At 52.8% G+C, this 20,914-nt stretch overlaps 1 protein-coding gene across 4 annotated transcripts in view; it reads left to right on the plus strand.

The window, feature by feature from the left end:
* The window catches only part of ZBTB16 (zinc finger and BTB domain containing 16), a 55,159-nt gene that overhangs the window by 12,030 nt on the left and 22,215 nt on the right, over positions 1-20,914 (plus strand). For all 4 annotated transcript variants that reach the window (XM_032133766.1, XM_032133767.1, XM_032133765.1 and 1 more), the window contains exon 3: positions 15,450-15,547. In XM_032133766.1, the coding sequence (XP_031989657.1) occupies positions 15,450-15,547 (98 nt within the window). The remainder of the gene's footprint in view (positions 1-15,449; positions 15,548-20,914) is intronic.

Consider the following 20,914-nt stretch of genomic DNA (forward strand, 5'->3'; position numbering starts at 1 on the left):
TAAAGCGGTGCAGAAATGTTTATCAACCCTTCCCTTGCAGCAATGAGCACTGGCCAATGCATTATTTAGCAGGGTGGGATCTGTGGCAGGCTGCCCTGGAGCAGGGGCCATGACCAGCCAGCACATGGGTGGTGGGAGCAGGGGCCTCTGGTGGGTTGTGTGCTAAGGATGCAGGCATCACTGGGAGGAGAGCTTACACTGGACCTTGCTCTGGGAGAGAGACCCGTCCAGCTCTGCCTGGCCAGAAGATGGGAAGAGGATGGCAGAAGAGTGGACCGTGGTGCTGGGGGGGCTGAGTGAGGCGTCACAGAGGTGGCATCTCCTGAGGATGGCACTCAGGATGCTTTTTGCCTTATCCCGTAGTGCCGTTGCCGCATGGTGGGGCACCAAAGGCTCAGCCGGCACCGGCAGCTGTGCCACATCCTCCTCTGGCTGGAGGTGGAGAACAGCTCGCTCCCTAATTAGCACCTTTGTTGCTAAGTGAATGAAGCGGCCGTGCATGGCGAGCTTCCCGCCAGCAATCCGTGTGTCGAGGAAGGGGCCTTCCATCATCACCACATGCAGTGCTGCGGCGTGCAGCCATGGGGACCAGGGTGCCAGAGCCGAGCTGCTCACAGCCCTCCTGCTCTGGGGACCGTGTGCTCCAGGGACTGGGGCTCTGCTGCTCCGCATGCCCCGGGCAGCCCAGCCCTGCCTCAGCAAAGTACTGATTTACCGTGGGCCCGTGACGGTCATCCTCCAGGTGCCACCACTGTCACCTCTTGTGCCGAGGGTTGCTGCTGAGGCAGCCCTTCTGCTCCGGTCTGCGGCACGTGTATTTTCAATTACCTCTGGTCACCTCTCACACAGCGTCTGCCCTGGCTGGCTGGGTCAGACATGAGTTAGCTGCAAGTGTCACTGTGTTAAAGGGAATAACCGTGCTGTCTTCGGAGGGATGGTAACGACGGATGCCTGTGGAATGACAGCCTGTGGCAGTGCTCATTAAACAAAACTCCATTTGGATTGCCAAATCCCTTTGACTCTTCCCGAATCATCTTCTGCCCCATCCTGGCTCTGCATCCCGGCATTGGGGTTTTATTATTTTATAGGTGCTGTAACGTTCAGGCTGTGCCGTGCGGCAGTGGTCGATACGCTCTCCCCATCATCCTCCTCCTCCTCCTTTTCAGAGAAGTGTTGGGTGCCTGGAGCATGTGGGGGCTCCTGGCCTCCAGACGTGTTTTGGAGCCAGAATATCCCGTATTTAGGGGTGTTTGTTGGAAAATACATAATATTTGTACTTATGAGTGATGGTTTTGTCATTTTCAGTGTCTGTTGCTGGTGACTGTATATACTTTTGTGTATAAACTTTGCCTTTTCCTTAGTAAATAATGCCAGGGAAACGAGGGTTAAAAGCGTCATGACTGTCTGGGCACAGAGGTGGGGCTGTCGCTGTACTGCTGCCTGTCCCAGCCCAGCTCTGGAGTGGCCAGGCAGTCCCAAAAGGATGTGCAGAGCAAGCTGGATGCAGCCCCAGCTGCCGACACTTCCAGCGCAGCACTGAGCCGTCCAGGGGAAGGACCAGCTGGGGAGCAGGAATGGTGCTGAGCATCATTTTCTCCCAACAAATTATTGTTCTTGCAAGAGCAGATTTGAAATCTATTTAACTTTTCAGTGCCCTGTACCCCTTTAAACGTTACCCCTTTAAACGTTTCCAGTGTGTTCTCGCTGATGGGTTACCTTTTCTTTCCCCTTGGGCTATAATTAGTGTCCTTTACACAGAATTGCCTTAGAATTGGATTTGAAGAAGATAAGAATCAAATTACCAGTATTTATCTTGTAAATTCCAAAAGATCTACTGAGAGGCACTGTACAAGAAGGATTTTTAAAATATCGTGCTCTAAAAACACCAACCTCCCCTGAGGGTCACATCTGCAAAATACCTTGGGATGCAGGACAGGGTCAGAAGGGAGACCAGATGGTTCCTTCCCCACCAAAACCCTGCTGGTGGGCTGGGGGAACAGCTTGCTGGCAAAATATCTCCCCAGGTAGGTGAAGGTGCCGAGTCAGGGCAAGCATCCCCACTCCCGGTGGGTGACTGGACGCAGGTAGGGAGCATTATCTCAGGCTGGGCTTTGGTCTTGGCTTTCATGTCTGGTCCCATGTAGGCTGGAGAGGAGGAGCCTTTGAAATGCCACCTCTCTCCCACTTTTCCAGGCTCTGACCTTTTCCCCACTCTGACAGGCAGTTCTCAGATGATGAGGTGAGTTGAGCGCCAGAAGTGGATGGAGGTAATTTTGGTGGGCTCTGTTTTGGCAGAAATTAAGCATCTGCATTTAAATGAAGGAGATGGAGAGCCCGGGCAGCTAAGACTGTATTTTCATAGCATAAACAGTTACAGAAGAAGATTAATGGCATCTGTGTAAACAGTTCGTTGCAGCAGCGAGGGGTTGGGGTTTTTTAATAGTTAGAAAATACTAAGGGTGGCTGGAGGCAGGAGACACCATACTTCCCTCCTGCTCACACCTTCCACCTCCCTGTCCATCCCACAGTAAATATTCCAGCCACCCTCAGCCCCTCTCTCCCTTCTCACCGTAAATTACATATTAAAGTAGCCTGGTAACTGAGCGCTGGTTGCTGCGCGATAAGCTCCGGGAAATCGATGTGTTTGCCATGTGCCTGCTTGTTTATGACACCTGCCTGCCGAGCAGTCGAGCAATGCTCCGCGGGCCCGGGCTGCGCTCACGGGAGGGGCTGCAGCAGCACTAAAGGATTTTTTTGTTCCCCAAGTGAGATGTTGCCCCGAGCTGCCTGGCAGCATCCTGTCAGGGGGGTAAAATAACAGCAGTGATGATATTTGGTGATGCAGAGCACAGGGAGGCGGGTACGATCAGGGTGTGGTTCACAGCTTTGTTCATTTTTGGGGCTTCTCCCGGCCCCTCCAAAGGTTTCTGCTCTGCTTCCATTTGCCACCTCCATGGGTAGGTGTGGGAGTGGAGCCCAGGAGTTTAAGCACTCATTTTGTGCACCCTGGGCAGGGAGGAAGCTGCCCACACACAGCACTTTGCGGGGGGGGTTTGGCATCTTCAGAGCACTGTGCCACGAGCCGCGAGGCAGGGACCGTGCATTTGGCACTGTGACACAGGGGACCCGTTGGCTGCATCCCGGTGCTCGGGATGTGCCCCAACCCCTCAGTCTGCAAGCAGCCAACCCCAGCTCAGCTCATGAAATGGGATAGCCCTGACTTGAGAAAACTCTCCTCAGCTTCCCAGCCCAAGAGTTTGGGTGCTTTGCCAGTGCAAGGGTGGGTGCCTGCTCATGTCCCCCATGCACCAGTGGGGCTTTGGGGTGGGAGCAGACATTTTTTTCTGAAATCCCAACTCAGCAAGCTGCATTTATTGACCTTTTGACCCAGATGTGAAGTTGGGAGGTAAAAGATACAGCTTGCAAGATTTTTATAAAACTGTTGACCTCTCACAAGATTAACTCAGAGATAATAGTAATTATCAACAGCTTATGGTGAGTCCAATCGATGGTGAACTTTACCTCCTGCCTAAAACTGAAGGTCGGTCATCTGCTGCAGCGGAGATAACTGCCACGGGCGTTCCGACCGCCGTCAGCCAGCAAACGTCCCTGTACAGAGGAAATCCCTGAATGGAGCATGTGTGGTTCCTGTGGGAAAGTGGACTCAGGGGACAGCTCAGTGCAGTGCCCAGGCACGGGGTTTGGGGATGCTGAATGCTGCAGCTGAGCTTCAGTACAGAGCAAACAGCCTCCCTGGCACTGTGCTGGCACACCAGGACAGTGGCTCCCTTGGGATGCTTGGATCGGGGAAGTGGACAAGGAGAGGCAGCACCCTGCTCCAAAAAGATACTTCATCTTCCCTAGCTTTTGATTGTGTGCTTTCACTTTTTATGTACAAAAGATTGTCTATTTAATTAACTTGAGAATGCAATTTCAAAACCACTAATGCTTTACACATGACAGCTTTTAAAATACAAGTAGTGTTCCAGTACTGCTCCATGCTCCCTCTGCCTCTTCTGGGTTGTTTTGGAGACAAACATTCCCTCCAAGCAGACCCCAGTTCTTGAACAGGATTTGAACCAATTTGGGGTGTTTGATCCTGGGTTTGACTTGTCAGTGTGCCTGGGCTGGCAGGAGCCCTCCATAAGTAATGGCAGCAATTCTCTCCATGTCTTTGTCTTTTCCTGGATGTCACCTGTTAAGCTCCAGCCAGCCAGTACTGTGAGCAGGAGCATCTTCTCTCTGGCACTGGCGAGCAGGCCTAATTTCTGTTCCTTAAGCCTTGGGTTTCTCTTTATTACCTTTTTTTTGGTAGAGCTGGTTTCTAATGGACATGCTTCTGTGCACACCCTCACTTTGACTCCTCACCTGAAACACCCTTCAGCCTTTCCAGGTTCATTAGTTTTTACCAGGCATCTTTAAGTTGTCCTGAATGGATGAGGTGGGGGGATGCTGCAAAGGCTGGCCAAGTGGATGCAGCATGGTCAGCCCAGGCAGCTTATCCAAAACCTGCCCACCCTTGCTGGTGTGAGACCCCAGGGTGCCCTCACTGCGACCCCCACCCAGCACATGGGTGAGCCCCAGAGCCGACTCCTCTCACTTCCCTCCCTATCAAGGGGAGTTGCAGGTGGCTCTGGGGAAACCCCCGATTTTCCCTCCAACGTGCCTTTCCCCCAGCCTGGCGCAAGGAAACCGGGTGGAGGCGAGTACTGGATTTGTGGTTAAAAACTTGCATGCGCCACCACACCCCCCCCCCCCCCCCCCCGTTTTTTTTTCCCCTTTTTTTTTTGTAGCTTAGAAACCTCTCTTTGTGGCAGAAGGCTGGGAGGGTTTGAATGCCACATCCCGGCGTAGGAGGCTGACTGGGACCATACGGCTTTATCATTCATTAATTCCTGTGCTCATTCATCCCCCTATTTAAACTTCTCTGTAAAGACGGGAGCTACAGATGGTCTTTTGGTACCCGCTTTAGCCGTCAGCCCTCGGCCCCGACAAAGGGGTACAGAGGGAGCAGCAGAGTGTACAAAATATTTCCAACCATTAGAAATCGAGGTCTCATTCACCGGCAGCTCCTGTTTTGAAAGCGAATTTATGCAAGAGCATCGTAACCCCTGAGCCAGAGCATGGCCAGGAGTGCGGCTGCGCTGAGGGGCAGCATCAGCCACTTTTGCCTGCGATAGTTTGGTGCCAGGTCACTGTTTCCAGTTTTCTTTGAGAATTTGTTACCGTTATGACACCAACATCACGCTCTGGTGCGGGAAGCAGTGACCAGAGTGTGCCTGGCAGGGATGCTGTACCTCAGGTATCCCAGGGCAGCTCGTGCTGGGTGGTGGTTTGTCCTTGCTGTTTGCTGGCACAGCGGCCACCACGTTCCCAGTGTGTCGTTTTACATGTGGTGGCAATGACATGCTGAGCCAGGGATGCGCTGGGGCTGCAGTGCTGGGAGTGACACCCATGACACCTCTACCTGCCCATGCCCCAGTTCCCACAGGTGTTTCAAGTCCCACAGGCACAGGGGGAGCTCAGGGCTCCCACTGTTCCTGTGCTTTTGCCCTCAGGAAGGGTTTTCAGGGAGGCACTAGGGCTGCGGGGATGCCGGCGTGTGAGGGGGTAGCAGTCGCACTCCTTGGCAGAGGAGGAATTGCCAAGGTCGTGGAGACTGTGGAGCTGCTGGGGCACACGGGGGACATTTCCTTAACAAACAGACTGGCTGGCTGCTGCCAGGGGGGCTCCAGACCTGATCCTGGGCACAGCATTCCTTGGCGTGCTCCATCCTTTCTGCAGGAAAGTCGGGACCAAAAGTTTTCTCATGGAAAAACCAAATTCTGCGATCTCGTTTTTGCACATGCTGTGCTTAAATATTAACACCAATTGAGCAAATTGCCTTTTAACTGCCTTTATTTGCTTTCATTAACGGTATAATTTAAAAGCTCCCGAATTTGCATGGAACCTGTTGTGCATGTTGGGGAGGGGATGAGGCTGCTCATAAATGAATTAATTGTGAGCGAGCCTCCTTGGGGAGGTCCCACGGTGCCAGGATGGCTCAGCAACGCCTGGGTTTGGGACGCCGCGTACTTTTGGCCGGGGCCAGGGGGAGTGGAGTGTGTTGTCAGTGCTGGCGTCCCACTCAGAGCTTGGCTCGCCCGGAAGGTATTTATTTATTTTTCAGCAAAACATGTTGTACACTGAGCAAAACTAATTATGGAGAGCTGAGGCAGCGTCTTCCTGTTGGTGCACCGGTACTGGAACCAGTGCAGGAGGGTAAAACTGCAGGGGAGAGTTGCCAGTGCCGTGCCCCTGTCGCTGTGCCCCGGTGTGGGGCCCTGCAGCAGCCAGCAGCATCTGCCTGCATAGCTGTGCCATGAGATGACAGGTTCCAGCGTGACTCCAGCCAGCGGCCGCTCGCTCCCTCTGCGCAGATGTTTGTGTGGTTTTGGGAGCAAAGCCAGCTCGGACACGGTGCATGCAATGCGGTCCTGTGTGCTGCACCGTGCAGTGCTGACAGCTCCGCTCAGCCTGTGCGAGCTCCTTTGACACCTCCCATTTCCATGGTCTTTCCCAAAAATACATGTTTTCCAAGGGAGATTTCGCAGTCAGATGGGCAGCAGTGGCCCCAGTCCCTGAGCTGCTGAGGTGCTTCCCTTGCTGCCACCTCCTCACCCTGGGCACTTGGGGCTCTCCCCAAAGGCCAGTGCAGTGCAGATACATTAATTTGCTGCCTTGACAAGGTGCATAATGTTCACTTCCCAACTTGTAATTGGAAATAATTAGTTCTTTGTCCTCCCCGGGAACTCCTGAGGAGGCGGCGCAGACCTGGGCAAAGGCAGCGGCACTGGCGGAGGACGGGAGGACACCAGTCCATGGCTGGGAGAAACCTCTGGGGAATCCTTGTGAAGGGAGGCGTTTCCAGCCTGTCTGAGGGCATCTCTCCTGGCGGAGAAGGACTGTGTAAGAGCCCAGCGTTACAGTTTCATTAATCAAAGACACTTCCACTGCGCCTGTACAGCAGTATGGCTGCTGCACCTGTCCCTCCCTGATGGCTCCCTAATTTATCTTCTCAGGGAAAGGGGGGATGCACTGCTGCTCCCCAGTCCTGCTGCCAGTGCTGAGGCCATCGCACTGTGCTGTTCTCCTTCCTAAAGTTCTGAAGCCCAGCCAGCATGAGGAATACTTCAGGAGACTATCTGGAAGCCCGTGAGCACAGGGCAGGCAGTGTGCACAGAGCAAAGGCAAGACCCCCACCTGGACTCCTGCGTGCTTGAGGTTCCCTGATCCCCTCTCCGAGGGAGACGTCTCTGCCCGTCCCCAAAATACAGGCATAAAACCCCAGTGGGTGCCAGACAGTCACATCCCAGGAGCCCAAACCGGCCCTCCAGAAAGGAGGACAATGCACAGATCCAGGCGGTGGCAGATTGGAATTGGGCATCCTTAATTCTAGCTACAAAAACACAGTATTTTGGAGTTGCTAATAATAAGAAAGTGTTTTCATCAAAGCTTTATTCGTCTGTGTGCTGACATCTGGAGAGCCAAGATAGATATTTTCCTTACGACTGTATTTCCAAGCCATGAGCTCTTCCCTGGCTGTTAATTAATCCTTTGTAGTTTAGCAACTGATGAAATCATGACTCTATGAAATTTTAATCCTTGCACTGTATAGGCACAGCTGACATTATCAGAGGACCCCAGGTGTGTGCTTGAAATTAGTTTGTTGAATCTCTTGCATATTTGATTACCTTATAAAACTCCTCGGGATCTAGGCCGCTCATGGGAGCGGCAGCGTTTGTCTGTGGTTCGTGCCGATTCCTGGCTGCAGTTCCCAGGCAGGTGAGCCAGGGCAGAAACCAGGGATGCACCAGGGAGGGGCATTGGCATCGTCAGCATCTCCATAGGGAAGTGAGGGGTGGGAAGCACATGTCTCCCTCATGGAACAGAGCAGCCAAGCTGTGGATTGATTCCATCTGGTACCTGGGGGCTGTTCCTACTCCCTGAAGGTGCAGTGCTCAGTGCAGGGAAGCAGCTCCTGGGCTCATCTGAGCTCATCCCTGCGGCAGCTCTGTGGGTACCACCCTCTTCCTGATGCATGTCCAGCCTTAGCCCTGTGGTCGGGTCATCGGTGAGAGTGGAAATTAAGACAGAATTCCCCCTACCCTAAAGTTCTCCCCCTCATTTAAGTTGCTCTGTGCTCCAGCACCCCAACAGCATATCCACTTTCCCCTGTCTCCCTGCTTTTGGCTCCATGGGGACTTCTGCCATTTCCTTGGGGCTTCAGGAGCTACAGGCTCCCCCTTCTCTGGGGAGCAGCAGCATGATGCTGCCTGGACCATCCCAGGACTGTTGTCTCTGGAAAGCATCCAATGCGTCATGCTGAATGCTTTCCCTGTGTCACAGAATCCCAGAATGGTTTGGCTTGCAAGGGCCCTTAAAGCTCATCCAGCTCCAATCCCCTGCCATAGACAGGCACATCTTCCACTAGCCCAGGCTGCTCAGAGCCAGGTGTCCCAACCATCCTGAAGGTCAGGAGGAAGGAGTGGCCGAGGCCAGCACTTCGCTGGTGCTCCAATGGCACACGTGCTGCTACGGAAACCAGATGACGAATATATTTTTAAACTTGGAATCTGTGAACCGCTTATTATTTCTGAATTAGGAATCAAAACATCTGCATAATCATGCCGCTGCTGCGGCAGATGTACTCAGCACGAAGGTCACTTTGCTGTTTTGTCGAGATCTTGTATGATTTTAAAGAAGCAGCTCCCCCCGTGCTCTCCTGACGCCTCTGACACCCGTGTCACGTCGGCTCACCACGATGCCCGGCGCAGCCCGGGGCCGAGTTTGCCCGGCACAGCAGCAAGCGCTCCTCTCCCAGTGCTCAGCACGTCACTGTCACCAGATGCCTGAAGAATGGGGATGATGATTTTGGACGGCGCATTAGCGCCGGCTATTCCGAGCAGGGCCGCGTGCATTGCCACGCGTTAACCCCTCGGTGCTCGGCGCTCCAGCCCCACTGTGACAGTGTGGAATCATGGAGCTGTTTGCATCGGTCTCCGGTATCCAGGCAGTGCAGCAGAGTTGCAGGGCCAACCCCTGGGGTGGCAGAAGCTGCTGACACCCAGTACCATCACTCAGTGGACCTTCAGTAAATTGTGCAGTGGCTGCATTCCGAATCCCCTTTTGAAAGCTGCAGATCCACCCAACTCTGGGCCTGGGCAGCATCTGTGCCCCCATGGTCCTGCTGTGACGGACAGGGGAAACTTCCCTCTGCCAGCTGCACCCCTTGGATACAGCTGATGGCTTCCCATCTGTGCTTGTCCCACCTGGTGCGAGCCCATGGACCCTCTTGCTCAGGGGTCTGGAACACACAAAGGGAATGTTCACATGGATAAAGCTTTCTCCTGGGGAATTCCATTCAATAATGAATATTGAACACAGATCTGAAACCAGGACCTCGGAATAAGTTTAAAATAGAAAAATCTGTATGCTGCCCTTTTTGCTGTGGCCAGTTTGTCTTTTCCCAACCTGTGGAGCTCAAGGCATCATTCCGGTGGGATGCTGGGAGCAGCGGATGGGAGATGCTCCACACGTGCTTGGCCCTGGCCAGCAGTGCATTTTGAGAGTCACTGCCCTTTGGCAGCATTTGTTCACATTTGTTGTGGGCAGGCTCTAAAAAAAGATTGGAATTGTATGTTCGGTGTTTGTGGCCTGGTTCTTTTCAGGTAAGGCAGGACAGCAGGATCCTTTCCTTGGCTTTTTTCAAAGGGGAAGTGTTGGCATCATGTGGAATGATGTCACTCCGCAGCATCTGGTTTGAACTCATAAATTAGCTCATGGTAAGTATAAATATTGTACGGGCAGGGAATTTCAGTGCTCTCTATTGATAGCTGTCCCCTCCCCCTGGTTGTTTGTTTGGGATTTTTTATATGAAACCATTCAGAAATAGTAAAATCTTTATTTCCAGCTCCTGTAAGATTTCTTTATTTATTTGCTTATTTTCAGCAGCAGTGGTGGTTTGAGGGCAGGTTTTTTTTGTTAGTTTTTTTTTTCTTCTTAATTTATTAAAGCGAAAGGAAGGTCTCAGCTCCCTTCCCCCTTCCCCGTGTCCTTAATAGCTCTCCCTGCTATTTTAATCCACCAGGCTGGAAGCTGAGGCCAGAGCAGTGACTGCAGGAGCTGAGCCACCAGGACCATGGCCCGCACGCTCCGGTATCAGTCACCGAGCGTTGTAAATAGCCATGTCAGGAGAAAGATCACCCTCTTGGCAGCTCAGGTGTGATGCTGGTGTCGGATGATGGAGAATGTGGGGTTTGCAGCCGCTTGGTGCCCGCTGACCTTGGCTTCCTGCTCTGTCCCTGCTACAAACAAGATGTGGCTCCACTGCCTTGATCTTGATAAAATAGATCGGGGATGAATCAGTTTCATATCAATTTACCCAGGCAAGGGAGACACCAGTGGAAAGGGGGTGGCGGAGAGGTTTTTTAGGGAATGCAAAGTGGCTCTGGTCCCGTTTTGGCTGTCCGGTGTTCAGTGCACCACATGTGCCGTGGTGGGGCTGTGCTGGCTGGCGGCTGTCCCTCTGGCAGGGCACTGCCATGGTGGCCCAGTATAAATAAAATCAGAAGGCTCCCATAAAACTCCATTATTGCTGTGGCACAAAGTTAGCACCACTGGAGGTTTGTGCTCCCTGGCACTTGTGCGCAGCAATGAATATTTTATAGGAAAGGAAATACTTAACGTCTGAATCTTTTTATAGCTCTGACATTCCCATGGGTGTGAGCTGCCCCTTGCACCCTCACCCTTCGCCAGCACTCATGGGGCTGAGCCCCCGCAGCGTCCCCCGCTCCCGCAGCATCCTCTGGTCCCACTGCCCACAGCATCTGCCAGCCCCACATCCCCGCAGGACCCCTGTCCATCCCATGGCATGGCGTTCCTGGGAGATGCAGGGGAGCAAACCAGGGAAATGCAGCAGGATGGATGGGGAAGATCTGTGGAATGGGGATCTCGACCTGATGCATGGGCATTGGGAGATGGAGAAAAACTGCCGTGGAAGTCCCAAGTACAGATTTCTGGTGCAGGACTCTGAGCACTGCACTTTTGCATGCTTTTGCCTGGCTTTGGGCTGGTCAGGACTCAGCTGTTTTGCTTGTATCATGCAGCCTCCCAATTCCCCCACTGTGTTTTGTGTCCAAAATTTGGATTGGGCAGGATGTGGGCAGGGATGTACAAGCCCCTGCAGCCGTGGCTCTCCCATGCCAGGCTGTGTTTCAGCCACACACTGCTCCAGGCTTTGTCTCGGGGCTCGCTGCTCCAACAGGTACCGAGTGAACCTCAGCTGCGCCGGTGCCTTTCCTCGGCAGCCAGTGGTTCTTGTCTCCCCTCGGTAGCTGGCCACCCTGCCAAGCTGTGCCCTGGCCTGGAGATGACAAAGTGCCCTTTAGTTAATTGCAGAACGGATCGCCTGGAGTTAAAAGTTCTGATTTATATGACTATGGCTCTAACTGCTCAATAACATGGGCCCATAATCTACTTTCATTTCAAACAGAAGGGTGATTTATGGGGCAGCATGCCACTTTAGCTCAGAAATGAGGTGTTCAACATATGCTCTGTTGACATAAATTTGGAATTTATCGCTCCTGTCAAAACTGCCTGTTGGACAAAGGTGCGCATTAAGGCAATAAATGGCTTGGAATAGTTTTCTGTCAAATTTCCTAACCATTGTATTCACTCTGTTTGTGGGGGAAAATACACACTTAAAAGTAATCAAACGGCCAAGAGCCATGCGTCTTGTTCAGGGTGGAGGGAGGGGAGGGGGTCTCCTCCTGCTTCCCGAAAGGGGTGGTGGGGAGGGGCTGGGATACAAGAGTTCCTCAAGTAAGGACAGCAGAAGGCCATTTTAGGCAGGGTTTTAAGCAGCCAGAGCAGAGATTTACTTGTGGTGGTAGTGGGACACTTGCAGTGGTCTTTAGGTACCAGGGCTGCACCCATACCCACACCCTGGTATGCTCCACCAAACTCCTGCACCCTGAGATGCTCTGCCAAACCCCTGCATCCCCGAGAAGTGGTCATCCGCATTTGCCACCAACCCCAGCCTTTTCACACAAAGCACCCTGTGGGGAAAACTCATAATTTTTACACCACGCAGTCTCGCTGGAGTCGCCGTCCCTTTGAAGTGCTTTTTGTGGGGCATTTACAGGCCTTTTTAATTACTGGCAGCTTGCGAGGGGCCAGCCTCTCGCCCAGCTTTTGTTTGCTGGTGCTGGGCGGGGAGGGAGTGTAGCTCGGTTTGCATTCTGCCTGGAGAGCCCCTAGCCAAAGCCCTGTGCTGGGGCTCACTTGGGAAGGTCGGATCCAGCCCTGGGACACTGTGCCACGGGCATCCTTGTTGCCCTGGGCATCCTCATCGCCCTGGGCCATCCTCTATGCAGGAGCATCCTTGAGTGATATCTCACAGCCTGGAAGCTTTGGCTGACTTTGTTTCCATGCAGTTCAAGTGGGACACTGAGTAGGAATTAGAGGAAAACCCTCTTTTTACAAAAAAGGTGCTTTTTCCGCTTGCCTCTGTTCTCCATCCCGTGGGCGCCTTCTCGGCTCATGTGCTTGTAGGGACCTTGCAACAGAAAGGAGCACGATTTCAGCCTCAGATCAGAATAATAAAGCATGGTTTATCTTTTGGCACAGAGTTTGGGCAGCACTGGGATGTATTATAACGCCCTTCACTCCCCCACCCACTCCTTCTGGAGGCACAACTTCAGAAGCACATATTGATCTTTCTCCTCAGATCTTAACAGCCCAAGCAGCCGTAATACCTTGCTTACATCTGCCAGGTTTTTGTGCAGTTTTGCAACATCTCCTTAATCCGGCAAGCAGAAATAGAACATTTCAATCATATTTCGCTACCGGGAAATGGAGCAGATAAAGCGCTTTAAGACCTTGTTGAAAGGGACCGTGCAAGATGGCGAGTGATAAGAACGTCCTAGAAGCAGGCGCTCAGCGGAAAACTTTTGTCGCCACTAAAATTTGTTGATAGAGATATTGCAACTAAATTACTCATTGAGCACCCCTGTGCCCCATTGAAACAATAGAGAGAGGATGTGACTTGGGGATATCGTAGCGCCCTGGGCAGTAGCAGGTGCGGATTTCCAGGGCACCATGGCACCCGTGGGGTTGGGGGTCTCCTCATTTCATTGTTGCCCCACTCTGCGCTGGGAAGAGGGGAGAAGAGGTTGTGCTTGCCATAGGTTTGGGAGGTGGAGAGGAAGGAAACTTGTCATTCTGTTTCTCTGTTTCTTGAGACTCACTTTAAAAACCCCCAAACCTCCATGTCGTACTTCTCAATTAGACTGTAATTTGGGAAAAAGGCGTTCTGGCCTCAGAAGGGGCAGTGTGGACCCGGAGTTTGCAGTGCTCTTCCTAACAAAGTGGTTCTAACCTGGTGTTAAGTGCAGGAGTGAACACAGCCCAAGCCAGGGAGTGTGACAGGCATGTCCCAAATTAAAAATGCAAAATGAGAAGGTTGTCACTTATTGAGCTGCTCGTTGGCAGAGGAGCCCTGTCAGGAGGCTGGTGTTTTATTTATTTTTGCCAGGCGGATAAATCCTTTGGATTGTAAACCTTCTTGGCCTGAATTCGTGCATGACTCCTAATCCTCTGCTATGACACAGTGAATTCAGGACAAGCCTGATTAATAATTACATTATACAGCAAAGTTGAGAGTTGAAACCAACTCCTGCTCCTTTCCCTTCTGCTCTGCAACATTCACTCACTGCTGAACATCACAGGGTCTTCTCCTGCTGACTCTTCCTGTGCTGCTGTTCAGTATCCTGCAAGGTGGGATGCGGGGCTGGCAGCCAGGGAACAAGCCCCTGAGCCCCATGGGGCAGGGGTGGTTTGGGGCTCTGGGCTCTCTGAAGCAGTGAGGGGTGATCCTGCTTGGAGTCAGAGCAGCAGCAGCTTTGCGCCGATAAAACTTACACCTCGGGGGAAGTACGGCGGGAGCTCGCAGGCACATGGTCCTCGCAAGCCTGCACAGCTGGGGCTGAGCCCTCCCACAAGAGGATCCACATCCAGCCCTGGACAGGACCATCCCTGTTTTGTCTTTGGCAGCAAGGCAATAGAAATACTCTCGTCCTGCTGCCGCGCGATGATAAGTGGTGGCTGCGATCAGAGGTCAGCAGGCAGCTATGGGCTGTGTTACTCCTCAACACACACAAATACTTCTCTGTTTACAGCATCTGATGTTGAAACTTTGCACATGCTGCTGTCCGGAGTCCTCCCCAGCCATAGGTCTGAGTGGTTCATGGTGACTGAGGGCTGGCGGGCAGCAGCCTATGCATTTGGGGCTCAGGGGCATTGATCAGCGTGGCTGTCCAGCCCAGAGCCAGGTGGCTTTGTAAAGAGTCTATTTGTCACCAGTGGAGGTTGTGAAATAAAGCACCAAGCCCCCATTCCGGGGCTGTGCAACTGCTAGTTCCGGGCACTGTGTCCCTCCATGCGCCCTTAGCAGCAGAGGCTGTCGTGGGGACCAAGCCTCAGGGTGCTCCCCTGCAGGGTGGTGGGGGCTAAGCAATGGCTGGTCCCAAAGGGGAGGGGAAATGGGTCTGGAGGGGCTGCCAGGGGCAGCAGCGATGTCTTTGGAGAGAGATGGGATTAGGTTGGGTTCATTGATAGTTGTAGACTTGGACAGTGCTCCTGTAATGCTGCCTGTTAAAGGTCATTCCGCTTGGTCCAGAGCTTGATCACCCAAAGATGGAGCATCAACGTCTTCACAGCAAAGAATGGGCAATAACGCAGAGTTTGGCCACTGTGGCCGAGCCTGGCACCCCTTGCTGTGATCAGTGCCTGTGGCCTGGGCAGAAAGGCCCTTCCTGGTCGCCAGGATGTGGGGGATGCTCAGCCCTCCGGCACGCTGTGGGGTGGGAGACGCAATCGGAGGTTGTGCAATGCCGCCTGGGCGTAGCTCGGTGTGTACCTGGGGCTGCCAGGAAACGGTGAGTGGCATGTTTCCTGTTTGCAAGCTGGTGGTTGTGTTTGTTGCTTGTGATTTGTGTCGTGCTGAATTTGGATGGAAATTGGGATTTGGTTAGAAATGCACACAAACAACCTCTTAAAGTAGTCAGGATTTTTTCTTGGAGTACAGTGCCTTTTTCAAAAGCACTCTGAACATGGGGAAGGAGTTTGCCAACACAGACCTTGCCTTAACTCCAGATTTCAGATGTATTGAGTTTATCAAAAGACTCCAACAATAGCAACAATGACAAACACTGATGGGAAGAGGGTTGTCTCCTCAGTCCTGGGGAGTCACATGGGACACCCCGTCCATGCCCTCCCTGCAGTGCTTCTCAAGCCAACACTTACTTTGGGCAATGTGTGGGTTGCGGGAAGCACCAGGTGGTTTTTTAGTGTTGTTTTGGGTCACTTTCCCCCCATTTCAGGACTAACCCTTCTTTGTTCTCCCCTAGGAAGCTGCACAGTGGGATGAAGACATACGGATGCGAGCTGTGCGGGAAGCGGTTCCTGGACAGCTTGCGGCTGCGAATGCACTTACTGGCTCACTCAGGTGGGTTGGGAGGGGGTGCTGGGCTGGAGGTGGGGGGCTGCTCTGTGTGTCCACCCAGGGATGCTGTGGCCGCCCAGCTCACACGTCTCCTCTAGAGCAGACACGTGCAGAGCTGGCTGCACCCTTCCCCGGGCAGCACATTGCAAACTTGTTCTCCAGTGCCCAGTAATTTGATTTATTTAAATTTTCTTTTTTGGAGTTTGTTTTCAATTCCTTAATTCTGGAAATATTTACCAGACTAAGGAGCTCAGAATAACAAACTCTACATGCCACGCAGCTGCTCATGGTCAGCCCTGCTCGTAGCGTGAGCATTGCTTTTACCTCGGGCCCCCGCCGCAGGTTCGTTAGCAAAACTGCAGAATTAGGCATTCTCTGACTAATGAATCCAAGTAGCAGGTTCACGGGCTGCAGGGTCTTTAATTAAATAGATAGGGGAGGGCTGGAGTGCTGCACTGGAGGGAAGATTTGTGCTCTGCAAGTCCTTGTCAGCTGATGTTTCCCTTGGGGGTGCAGTCCTGGCACAGCTGGGGGTCTGATGTGGAGAACTGGAGACAGCCAGGGGACCCCTGGACTCAGACACAGTCGGGAGCCCTTGTTCCTCCTGTTCCAAGGACCGATCTCTAGGGGTTGGCAGGTACTGTAGCCACAGATCTGCTTGCACATAGCTTGGCAGGGAAGCTGTATTATATTTTAAATGCTTTTATACACTTTTATCTAGTTTTTCACCTGTTTTCACTTTTTTTTCCCCCACTGCCTCTTGTTCCTGAGGTAGGGGGGTGCTCCATCTGGCCAGGTGCTGCTTTCTGGTTTTTGGGTCAATAGACCCAGCCCTGACCCCACCCCCATCCCACCATTATGTGGGCCAGGTACCAGCTCCTCAGGGTGCCCGCAGGCAGCAGCAGGTTGCTGGAGGAGGTCCCTGGGATGCTGGTCCCCTCCAGGACTGGGGTTAAGGATGCTGTTCCCCCCCCCAGCACTGGTGCACACGGCTTGTGTTTGTTATGGTCGTGCTGGCTCAGAGCCTGTCCCTGGCAGGCAGCCAGCTTTGTGGGTACAGTATGTACAGTGAACGCTGAGCCAAGCTCGTCATCGCACAGGATTAATTTTTTTTTTTTTTTGGTAAATCCGGCGAGGATGGGGGGGGGTGGGGTGGGGCGGGAAGAGCGCTGCCTCGAGCTCACAAACAGCCGCTGTGAATTCCAGCGCTGTTATTTATTAAAGCAGGAGACCTTTGCACCTCTTCCCTCGCCTCCCCCCCGCCACCAGCCCTGGACGCAGCAAGGTTGTACTGGAGCAGTGGTGTGCGGCTTGTTTTCAGCTCTGAAGGCAGCTTTGCCTCCATACCAATGGAGTGTGTGTTTAACTGAGAGTTGCAGTGGGATGTCTTGTGCCCCCTGGCACCCTTCTCCAGCCCCAGTGCCAAAGGGTTTAAGGAGGTTAACATCTGCAGCTTCCCCATCCGAGTGTTGATGGGTTATGGTAAAGGTTCCTATTGAGGACCTGGTTGGGGACCAGCCCTGGGGGGCTGTGGTGCTCTGTGGCAGGGTGGGCTGGGTGCACAGTGCTGTTGTGCTGCAGCCTTGCAGGTGCAGGGTAAATACTCGTCCCCATGTTGACTCTCAGTATAAAGCGTAAATGTAAAGCCTTTAATGCCATGCAGAGTCTTTCCCTACCTGCTGCCCGCTCTGCTGGCAGGCAAGCTCTCAGAGACCTCTAAGGCTGATGAAGAGTTGCTCCTCTCTCAGAAAAGCAAATTGCCAGGGAAGGTGAGGTGGGAGACCCAGCTTGTTGGTTCTGTGGTTCAGAGCACCATTGGTTTGACCAGGGAGGCTGATCCCAGCACTGCTGCTCCCTCGGTTGTATCCTCTCCAGAGCTGATGCTCAGTGGGTGCTCATTCTCAGCCTGGGATGTCGGTTACTCAGCACCTGCTGTGAGCTTGGTTTGTTCCCCAGGATAGGGAGGAAGGGGGGTTTCTGCCTGTCCCCACTTGCTTTGCCTCTCCGTCCAGCAGAAATGGCTGCTGTGGAGATGGCTGTGCACCCCTTCTCCACTCTGGTCTGGGAACAGTGGGAATAGCCGATAGTGTGCAGGGATGCTCATGGGCAGCATGGGCAATGTACAGGCAGCAGCCCTGCAGACCCCTGCCCTGTTGCTTCACACCCTCCCTCCCCACCCAAATATGCTCCTTCATCATCAGGAGAGGCAGAAGAAAGCCCCAAGGTCCTGTTGGGTTATGGACACCTGTCCAGGGAGCAGAGATTACTGAGGGAGTGGGGTCCAACGGGCTGGTAGGGATGGTACCTCAGACAGAAGGGATGGGCACATCCCACCCTTGCCTCTCTCTGCACAGTGGAAGGAGAGGGGGCTCATCCCAGGCCATTCACCTGCACCGAGCATTGCTCCCCTGCCCCGGTGTCGGCGGTGCCCCGCGCGGGTGGGATGTGCGGGGCGGAGGGGGGTGACCGCGGCTCTGGCCCCCTTGCCCCGGCCGGTACCCGCGGCGGCTCCCGGGGGAGGCCTCCGCCCCCCCGGCCCGGCTGGCCGGCGTCCCGCGCTCCGTCCCGGGTGATGTCAGCGGCCTGCCGGCAGGTCTGGATGTTCTGCCAGCGTTCCCGCGTTTATGATCATCCGCAGATGTGCATCCAAGAACACACTGTACCCACAGCAGAAATTAATGCAGGCTTGACTGCCGGCCAAGCCGTGTACACGGGGGAGAGGAAGAAAGAAAACAAAAACTGTTTAGTGCTGTTTATAAATTATACACTGGCTGATGAAAAATACATTTCTCCTATTCCGCACCCCCCCCCCCCCCAATCCTCTCTGCCTCAAGAGCCTGAGCTGAGACCAGAAAAATATGGTTTGCTTTTTAGCTCCTGTTTTGGCCGAGTTCCTGGACCTGGCCACTGGCTTGAAGCCAGCTTCTTGCTTCTCCCCACCCTCACCTGATGAAATATGTTTATTTTTCACTCACTGTCTCTCACCGCTCCCTTGGTTTGGCCACCCCTTGTTATTGACATTATTGACATTATTGACATTATAGACATTATTGAAGGCAGCGTGCCAGGACCCCTCGCACATGCCCAAAGCATCCGACGGCCATCCATCCGTCTTGCTCCCTCACAATGTCCGTGGCCATCGCCACCCACTCGATTTCTGCTGGAGGGGCGAAACTTCCCTAACTTCCCCCAAGGTTGTGGTGCTGGAGACCCCCCTCACTTGGGCTGGGGGGCAAATGGGGCAGGACCCCCCCCATCCCTGCCCACCCCTGCCCGTGCGCTCGCCAGCCATTTACGCAGCTTTTGTGTTGTTTTTAATACTGCTAATGTTTATCATTTGCCCAACAGGCTTGACAGATTTTGTTTCCTGTCGAGCGGCGGCGGTGGCGAAGCCCCCCCGGTTGCCAAGGAGCCGCCTCCCCGCACCGTCACGGGCTGATTTGGTATTCCGCGCGGCACCCCGCCGCATTTCTGTATGCAAGACAAAGTGTTTTGATGGAGGACGATTGCAGGAGTGTCTGGAGGCTGTTTGGAGTTTTATGGGCTGTGCAGTACGCGCCGTGCTCGCTCGCCGCGCGGGGCTGCCAGGGATGGGGTCTGTCATTTTTTCCCTGTGGAGAGGATGCTGCTGGAAAGAGTGGCACTGGCAGGGGCAGCAGGAAAGGGGGTTATGTAAAAACCTGCCAGTTTAGGATCGCAAGTTAAAAATCTGCATTTTAATTATTATTTTTTAAATTAAAATACCCCCTGCTCCACCAGTCCCTGTGTGGTGCAGGAGTTGGTGGCACTGCCTGGCCAAGGTTGGGTGATGGTGTTGCCACTGGCCACCACCTCACCCATCCCCAAGCCCCTGCTCCGTCACTCCAGGTGCTTTCCCAGAGCTCTCCAGGGCAGCCCTTGAGATGTTGCCACAGCATCCTTCTCAGATAAGTCTCCGGCACTCCAACTCAAGGTCCCTCCTCACTCTGTAATGCCCACACCTCACTCTTTCTTATATTATTATTGCCTTCCCATGGCACTTTGGGAAGCAGGAGCTGAAGCTGACTCTCCAGGCCTGCTCTGCAGCTCCGTCTTTTTTCGACCCTTCTCAGGTTTCTCCACAGTATTTTTTTAGCACAGGATTGCTAGACTTGTCTCTTCCACTTGGGTGAAACAGGGGAGAAGGGAAATAATAATAGTAATAATAATAGTAGTAATAATAATAATAATAATAGCAATAATAAAAACCCCAAAGGGGCTTGATATGGGCAAAAGAAGAAAACAAGAGAATGGGGTAGAGAACAGGCTAAATTTAAAATTGTAATTGGCTGACTTCCACAGGCTTGCGGGTGTTTTAATGACTCATAATAACTTCATTTAAAACCAGCTGAGCAGAAAATAGATTGGAGAGGAGCCTCAGGCCATTATGGATTTGTTTTTTTTTTTTTGACAAGCTCTGTTTTCGGCAGCCAGGAAGGCACTCGCAGAGGGCTCGGCTGCTGCGCTCCCCGAGTTGGTGGTCTGCCCAGCAGAGATTGTATAGAAGCCTGGCTGGTTCTTCTCTTTTTTTCCCTTTTTTTTTGACTGATTAAAAATAGATGCCTTGAGGTATTATTTTAGCATCACTGTGGTTTGGTGATTTTTTTCTTTGCACTTCTGATGTGGTAAACGGAACATAAATAAAATTGTTTTTGAAATTACTGAATTAATTAGGTAGTAACGCAACGGCAGCGCATAAATTTTCTTGCCAATTTTTTTTAATCCATATTTCCCCCCCCCCATCTCTATCTTCTCACCAATTACAGCCTGTTAATAATATATAATCCCAAATTTTTATTAATCCCTTCTACTGAGGGAGGGGGTGTCACATTCTACTGATGGGGCCATTGTGCCGAAACAGCAGCAGGGAAGGCTGGATCCTCCCCCACCACTCTCCTCACCAATTTCCCATCTTCCTCCTCCCTTAGCCATCTTCCTCCTCCTCCAGAGGATGCTGGCAGCCCCTCTTTTTCCTTTATTCCTTCTTTTTTCCTGAGCTGGAGTTCAGAGCGCCTCTTCCATAGCCCCACAGAAGTTTCTCCTCCCCAATAAAGTAATTAAGTGATGGACATTGGGGGGGTCTGTTGGGATAAAGGTGGCTGAAACAAGATGGTCTCTGTCATCCAACCCACCGAGCTAAGCCTGGCTGGTTGGGAGGGAGCTGCAGCCCCTGCCTGTGTCACGATCCGTGGGGCATCCTGCTCCCAAGAGCCACTGTACACCCCTGCAGCCTGTTTCCTCACATTTATTGGAGGGGAAATTAGAATCATAGAACCATTAAGGTTTGAAAAGACCTCCAAGATCATGAAGTCCAACCTGAGTTCTGCCCCTCCTTGTGGCTTTGCTGGGGAC

Source organism: Corvus moneduloides, chromosome 25 (assembly GCF_009650955.1).
Source record: "Corvus moneduloides isolate bCorMon1 chromosome 25, bCorMon1.pri, whole genome shotgun sequence".
NCBI classification, from domain to species: domain Eukaryota; kingdom Metazoa; phylum Chordata; class Aves; order Passeriformes; family Corvidae; genus Corvus; species Corvus moneduloides.